The following is a 7,612-nucleotide window of genomic DNA, read 5'->3' as shown; positions in this document are numbered from 1 at the left end:
TAACGTACGTCGTACGTACTACGTACTAGTAGTATACTATATATAGTATAGTAGTAGTAGTGTGTGTGTGTGTGTGTGTGTGTGTGTGTGTGTGTGTGTGTGTGTGTGTGTGTGTGTGTGTGTGTGTGTGTGTGTGTGTGTGTGTGTGTGTGTGTGTGTGTGTGTGTGTGTGTGTGTGTGTGCTCTATATCAGGCTCAGCAGATCTGGGTGTGTGTCTCCACAAGTCCTCCAGCGGTCTGGACCTCCCCATGAAGGTGGTGGACATGTTCGGCTGCTGCCTGCCCGTCTGCGCCATCCACTTCCACTGGTGAGTCTGCTTTCACTTTAAACACTGATAAAATAACAATAACAAAGGTACTAGGTATCAGCAAGAACTATGGAGGGATGGGTCACACTCTGAGAGCTGACATGACACCTCTCTTCCCTCAGTTTACACGAGCTGGTGAAGCACGAGGAGAACGGGCTGATCTTCAGAGACGCTCAGGAGCTCGCTGAGCAGCTCAAGGTGAGACTAATGCATGTTTCCAGAATACAGACAAAAATCAGATAAAGAACGTTCAGAATATTTGAATTAATGGTTTCGTTTCTGTCCACGATTTTAATTTGTATCAACAAGTTCTCAACACTACTGAGTACTGAGCTAAATCAAGGTCAAAAGAAGGTTTCACTTCAGTACACAAGTTTGACACATGTTCACGGTGGTTAAATCACTTTTTAACACCTTTAGCAAAGATTACAGCTTATCACAATTACTTTGTACAATTACTACAGTTTAAATGTATTTTCACCTTTTTAGAGAAACTCTCCCTAAAACTATTAATTAATATATATTTATATTATTTCTCCACTGTAACTGAGGCGAATCAGAACAATACCAGTCCTGATCAAAACTACAGCATATAATACATTTTTAGATTGTTTTGATGAAAAGAACACTTAAAGCTAAGAGATATTTGTCATTCGTTCAGTGTCTGATATGATCAAGAACATTGAATTGGATCCATTTAGATTTTTTTTGTGCAGGAAAATAGCATGTTTGTCTTATAGGGTAACATGAGAAATTATTATCTTAATATGTTGGAAAAAGGTTGGAAGCCAAGTCTCTATGTTAATTTAAAGATATACTGTAATAGGATGCATGATTTTACACTGATGTAATCTGTACAATGTCCATGGAATACAAAATGGTGGTTTTAATTCAGGGGTATCTTATTTTCTTTTAAGACTCTATGATGGTCTGGATTTTGGACACACATGTTATCATACACTTATTAGAGAAGCTGAGGTTACACTTTCAATATGTTAATATGTAGATTAAGGATGTAAGCCAAATGCATTAGATCACCTAAAATGATATTAAAAACGTTTGAAAAAGCCATAAATGTTCTTCGTGAGGAACATGGCTTTTGAAATAAATCTGATTGTGTCTGTTTCAGTCTCTACTCTCAGAGTTCCCCGGGTCAGGGGGCCAGCTGGGGGCCTTCAGGAGGATGCTGCGGCGCAGCAGGGGGCCAGGCTGGGACGAGAACTGGGACCAGAATGTCCTACCTCTCCTCTCCGCTCCCTGAGGGACACCAGGAGGGACTTTTAATGGACAATACTCATTTTTCAGAGCAAAACGCATCTAAATCTCACCTTTTGAATTCTGCCTTGTTACATTAAAGAGGAGGGAATGAGTCTGATTAACTTTAAACAATTAGATGCAGCAGCAACACAGGTGAGATAAAGTACAAACGTTTGATTCCAGCTATTTTGTAGTACTTCAGAGCACTTGAATGTATAAAAAGGACACTTTGATACGATGTAAATTTGTAAATAAAATCTTTAATGTGCTACAGTCATCTGTACAGTTGGATCATTTCTATAGCAGAGCCTCTGCTGTAAGGGAACACGTGGCTGACGGCTCCTGTCATCACCCGATGGCTGATTCCTGCTTTTTCTGTCAAAAATAAAACACATTCAGTCAGAAAACCTCATGATATTAAGGACACGGCAATTAAAGCCCTCATAAAATAAAAATCATTCGGATTTACCCACAAGAGATCTCAGTATATCTAATAATTAACAAATCAAATACCGTTCATAAGTCATGTAAATGAAATATAATTGAAGTCGTAAGCTGCCTGTGTTGCGCCTAGAAAACGGTAGATATCAATAATCATCTTTCGTACACAATACCATTTTTCCAAAGTATATACCTTAAATAATAAGTACATATGTCATTTTTAAATCTGCATTTGCAAAAGTTATTACAACAGCATTTGAACCAACTGGTTTTTTAATCGTTTAAAATGTTAAACCTTTTTTACAAGACTTGTATATGCCTGTACTCTTTGTGGTGTGTTCAAGTGCGATTCTTTAGCAAAGAAGCAGTAGACTTGAAGCGATGTAAAAAAATGCATTGGTATCTTCACTTTATTCAGGGCTATTTTTAAGCACTTAAGCATTACACATTCTATTGATGTGTGCATGAATGTTGTATTACAAAGAATTAGACTGGAAAGGATATCTTCAGTAAAATAAAAAGAACAGGTTCTCACCGAGCTGCGTCTTAAACCCGCTGTAGGTCTCTGGGTTTCTCACGGTGGAGCAGATGTAGATGTCAGGATTGGAGCAGCTCAGGATGGTGTTCAGCAGCTTTACCAGACTCTCTGCAACCTCTGGGTCGTACACCACATCTGCAAGGGGGGGGGGGGCAGAGAATCAAGTTTATTGCCAGGTACCTTTACACATACAAGTAATTTGCTTTGGTATCTGGTCATTTGAACATGAACAACAAAAAAAAATAAGTTGCAAAGCAGGTAAAAAAAAAAAGGAAACAAGGATAATAAAAAATAAGTATTTTTAAGAAACAATTCAGCATTAAAAAAGGATGCTAAAGACAAGTATTTACACCACATTTAAAAAAAACCTTAAAAGCTAAAATAAAAAAAAACACTTGGGACAATGAGTAAATGGCAAACTAACTACAGTGTATTATATTTTAAAATGGAGAGATGTGCAGACGTGTGCCAAAAGCAGTCAGAGAGTTGAGCATGAACACGGCTCACAGTATTGAAAAAGAACAAGATGTTGTTCACATGATGAGAACATCTGCATGAAGGTTTCCTCTTTTTTAACTTAACATTCCACCTCTGGACCCTGATCTCTGACCTGCAGCGATGACGGTGTCTGCTTCGATCCGAGCGACCTGCTCCCCCGTCGCCGTGCTCCAGTCCAGCTCCTTCACGGTGACGGGGGGGGGCTCCCTCTGCGTCACAGCATTGAGCCGCACGTTGTCTTCGAGCGTCTGCAGCACCCGGGGGTGACAGTCGCTGAACACAAACCTCTTCGGGCTGCAAGAGCGACAGATGGAGATGCCGGTCAGCCCCACCCCGCTGCCCAGCTCCAGCACCGTCCTGCAGAGAGAGGGGGCGGGAATTCAACTGTGTGAGTATGCAGAGGGGGAAGAAGTACTCACGTATTAAAGTAATACTAAAATGTAAAAATACTCAATTAAAAGTCCTACATTCAAAATTTAAGTATAAAGGTAAAAGTACTCATTATGTGTAATAGCCTATTTCAGAATCAAATATTAAGCACACCTTTCAAACGTTGATTTAGAATTTAAAATGTCAACGTTATGAAAAGAGGATCAATCAGAGTCAAATAAATAGAATTCTGAGTCTTGCAGGATGCAGATCTTTTGACCACAATGATTTCTCTGTATATCTGAAGGAAGGTCTCCTGGTGCTGGTTACCTGCCGCTGAAGGCCTGCCGGTGCTCCAGAGCCCACTCAGTGAGGAAGAGAGCGGCCTCCCACGTCACCAGGCCCGTGGTCCCGTCTGAGATCAGAGCCACGCTCTCCCTCAGGCTGACCGAGTCGCCGCCGGGCTGCGGAGAGGACAACAACACTGGAATATCTGTCTGCAACTCAACTCTTGAATATCCTTTTTTTATTCCTTATTTAAAAGATTGTATAATACAATTCAACAGATTTATCCCTGAAATGAGTATTTCAAAGATTAAATATTTTCTTTAAACCCACATAAATATCTTTGAACTTGAGGTCTTAGAACGTTAAAAAGCAAAAAGCCAAAGGAAACTCTTATTAAAGTACCAGTAGGTAGCTCTTGTAGCACTCGCTGGTGTCTTCAGCTCCCACCACTTCAGCCAGAGCGTCGTACAGCTCGTCCAGAGGATCGCAGCCTGCCGCCTCCTGCTGCACAGACACACAATATTAAACACATTACTGTGGGGAGGAGTATAACACTGAATTACACTGCTTTTACATTAGAAATAGGTGTTTCTCCCATGCTTTTTGATGGGTTATCTAATATCTACCAAGATGTATGTTGTATGGTAAGAATGTGGCTTGAACCTGGATGAAAAGTGTATTTTGACAGATTCTGGCAGAGAATCAGAATCAGGTTTATTACCAGGTAGGTTGACACGTACGAGGAATTTGACTTGGTGTTGTGGTGCATACATAAAAGTAAAACAAAAATGTAAATAACAGATACAAAACTGTTTTAAGAAAACTATAATAGCATTGAAAATATAGTCAAATATAGCATTATTTACATTGAAATAGAATTGGAATAATGCAAATGCATTCTCAAAGTGGATAGGACGCCACACAGGAGACTAGATGAAACTCACTGTTACACGGATAACAATTACACATTTCTCTAAAAGACATTAGGATACTATAAATAACATAAGTATAGTTATTTTTTTCACATTGTATTTGCTAAAATGTTACATAGTTCACCTCTTAAACAAACTAATCAATAATAATAGATAAGTCCCAAATGTCATTATCTCCTGGAGAGTTAGAAGACATTATAAGAAACTAAAGTAACTACAATAGCATTATCAACAGATGTATATAAGTATATTTTCTATGAGGGACAGACGGATGGAAACCAACCCGTTTGATGAGCTGAGAGAGAAACAGCTTCCTGTATTTGGCTGACGGAGGAAACTTCCGGCACAAAGAGTGAAGGCATGTCTGCGGGAAGCACAAAGGACACATATTAGTTTATTCAATTGATAACTGTGTAGAAGACTTAGGCAGGATTGAGTGCAGCCTCACTTACCTGTTTCAGGATGTCGGAAATCAGCTCTGACGATTTGTTGCTTTCCAGATCTTTTTCTACAAACTGGAAAGTAGATATTATTAGTTGGAAATAATAAAATGGTTTGAAGCCTTTAATGAGCTGTACATGCTCACATGTTTGTATTTAGTACTATCTCGCAGGTTACCACCTTTTTGATTTTTACACTTTAATGCATTTTGGAAAATGAATTGATTGCTATTTTCTACATTACACCGGTATTGCACTGTTATCAGACCCATTTAAATCAATGTAACGCCAATACTACATTGTTATTACACTGTTCCCCTATTATACTGTTTTTCATCAATATATTATAGGTTTCAGATATATACAAAACATGTCTCTGAAGTGTTTGGCTCGAAATACCAAACAGATCATTGTAGCATCCCATAATCCCCTCTGTTTCAGCCCTGTTTCAAAAGTACTGATTCTCTGTCTGTTACTTAGGGGAAAAATAAGGAGCCCCTCCCCACGCCCCCCTGAGAGAGATTTGGTTAAAAAGAACACAATGGTGCTCTCGGAGGAGATTTTTGTGTGTGTGTGTGTGTGTGTGTGTGTGTGTGTGTGTGTGTGTGTGTGTGTGTGTGTGTGTGTGTGTGTGTGTGTGTGTGTGTGTGTGTGTACACGTGTTTACCTTGGTTGGTGATTGGCTAATGGTTACACAAGCCAAAAAAACGTTATGACATCACAAAGTGTCCAAAATCTGATCAGCTAATTTTCAGACAGGTTTTTATATAAATGGATCAGGACAAAAAGAGAGAGAATCTTTTTTCCTGAAACTTTCAGTCTCTTTACACAGAGGGGACAAGTGTTTATGTAGAAAGTGGATTGTGCATAATAGGTGACCTTTAAACCCATTTTACACATGGATACATCCTGTCAAATAACTGTAACCCCCTAGATACAGAAATCAACATTAAAATAATAGGAAGCGATTGAGACTTTAAATATATGTATGCTTTATTTTACAGAATCATTTGTATTTTTAATATGTTTTTCATTCTAATTTGGATATAACTTATTCTACTTTATATTAATTATTTCTCATTATTTTCAAGTACAGTCTTATACCAACCACCATTTTACTAAAGATATGCACGTGAGGAAAGCTTATGGATTTAATTGAAACACTTAATTCAACCACTCTTATTTTTAAAAGGTCAACATTGGGTCTGCTGTTATTTCAGTATATTAGCAAACTGAACTCCAGTCTGAATTGAAGAAGGTTCAGATTAATTGACACATTTCGTCCTGCTGGTGGATCATATGTGTGCCGAAATATGCAATAACATTTCTTATAATATCAGTCTTTTTTAGGCACTGAATATGTTTTCTGCTGAGCATTATATCACGAATATATAAATATTTGAGTGGACTTTGGCTGAACGCTCACTCTGCATGATGAATGGAGACGGGATAATAGCAATGCTAGCACGAAGCCATACTCACAGTCCAGGGAAATGAAAGTAGACGACTCATGGCGAAAAAAGGAGCCTGAAAGTCCTGCGAAATGTCCATCTTAATGACTGTTTTCCTGGAGTTTGTACTACTTAGACCGGACAGTTCCTCATACCCTGGACAAGTGTTGGTCCTGGTCACAACGTCAGGTCCTAGGTCTTGTTCCTAACCGGTTTTCCGTCACCTCCGTGAAGAACGTTATAGCCTTAAGGAAAGATATGAGAGTTAATTAATCAGGACTATATCAAAGAGAACCGCTATGCTAAGAGAATCCGACTGAACTTTGTTATTAATCAATGGGCAACGTCATTAAGATGCGACAGCGGCTTTAGTGCATGTGCGTCTTCCGTGGGGAAACTACAATTTACCGTAAAGCGGACTACTATAAGCGCATCCACATACTTTAAACCGTGTCCGAGACTTGCGCAGACCTGGGCAATTTCGATCAACGTCTTGCTAGTGCGTTGCATGATGGTTAGTCATTTTGTCCGACTTGCTCTGGTTATGGCAAGAAAGGATCCGTCTTGTGTAAAACTCTCGCGAGAGTTTGCAAGTCACGTGGCTGAATGTTTACGTTTGGCAGGCAGCCTTTCAGTTACGATCGTTAACATCAGTGGGCCACAGCAAATGATCGTGAGAAGCTAAACTATCTATTAATTATGTCTTGCTGTTCAAAGAAGAATGACAACACTGTAGATCACCAACACTATGGTTTATTTTTTATTCACAGGCAAGTCAACGTTGTCGCAGTAAAAGTCCCAAGATAGCTCCTGGTGCAATAAAATGTTCCCTTTCAGTGTTTTACTATTATCCTGCTGCATTAATGTGTATGTTGCATCATGTTACTGCTGTAGATGTGTTTCCGAGCCGCTCCAACGAGAGTTACAACGAGAACGTGACGTCATATTTACACAAGACGGATCCTTTCTAGCCATAACCACTTGCTCTGGAGGCATGAGACGTTGAAATCTCGCGGGACAAAGACGCCCGCAGCCTTGAGAGCGAGGCGCGACGAGGCGGCGCAGTTCCTCTCCACGTGCTGCGGAAGCG

The 7,612-nt window shown here is 39.6% G+C and overlaps 2 protein-coding genes across 3 annotated transcripts; one reads left to right on the top strand and one right to left on the bottom strand.

Moving 5' to 3' along the window:
- Positions 1 to 116: 116 nt before the first annotated feature.
- On the top strand, positions 117 to 1,834 carry LOC104961069 (putative glycosyltransferase ALG1-like; the record flags this gene model as incomplete). The annotated part of the gene is made up of 3 exons (XM_010789276.1): positions 117 to 308; positions 431 to 506; positions 1,438 to 1,834. Coding segments are annotated over 3 exons (400 nt in total), but the record flags the coding sequence as incomplete, so codon positions are not given.
- On the bottom strand, positions 1,806 to 7,071 carry eef2kmt (eukaryotic elongation factor 2 lysine methyltransferase). Of its 2 annotated transcripts, none has more exons than XM_010789277.1 (9): positions 6,965 to 7,071; positions 6,554 to 6,767; positions 5,084 to 5,146; positions 4,915 to 4,995; positions 4,102 to 4,203; positions 3,742 to 3,875; positions 3,155 to 3,399; positions 2,542 to 2,679; positions 1,806 to 1,940 (listed from the first exon to the last, which is right to left on the bottom strand). In XM_010789277.1, the coding sequence occupies exons 2-9, from the start codon at positions 6,620 to 6,622 to the stop codon at positions 1,840 to 1,842; spliced, it is 933 nt and encodes a 310-aa protein (XP_010787579.1). In that variant the 5' UTR covers positions 6,623 to 6,767; positions 6,965 to 7,071; the 3' UTR covers positions 1,806 to 1,839. The 2 variants fall into 2 exon arrangements, with proteins under 2 accessions (XP_010787579.1, XP_010787580.1); XM_010789278.1 differs by having other exon boundaries at positions 4,102 to 4,200.
- Positions 7,072 to 7,612: the final 541 nt, after the last annotated feature.

Source organism: Notothenia coriiceps, unplaced genomic scaffold (assembly GCF_000735185.1).
Source record: "Notothenia coriiceps isolate Sejong01 unplaced genomic scaffold, NC01 NC01_scaffold00032698, whole genome shotgun sequence".
Taxonomy (NCBI): domain Eukaryota; kingdom Metazoa; phylum Chordata; class Actinopteri; order Perciformes; family Nototheniidae; genus Notothenia; species Notothenia coriiceps.
This window is presented reverse-complemented; position numbering and strand designations above follow the sequence as displayed.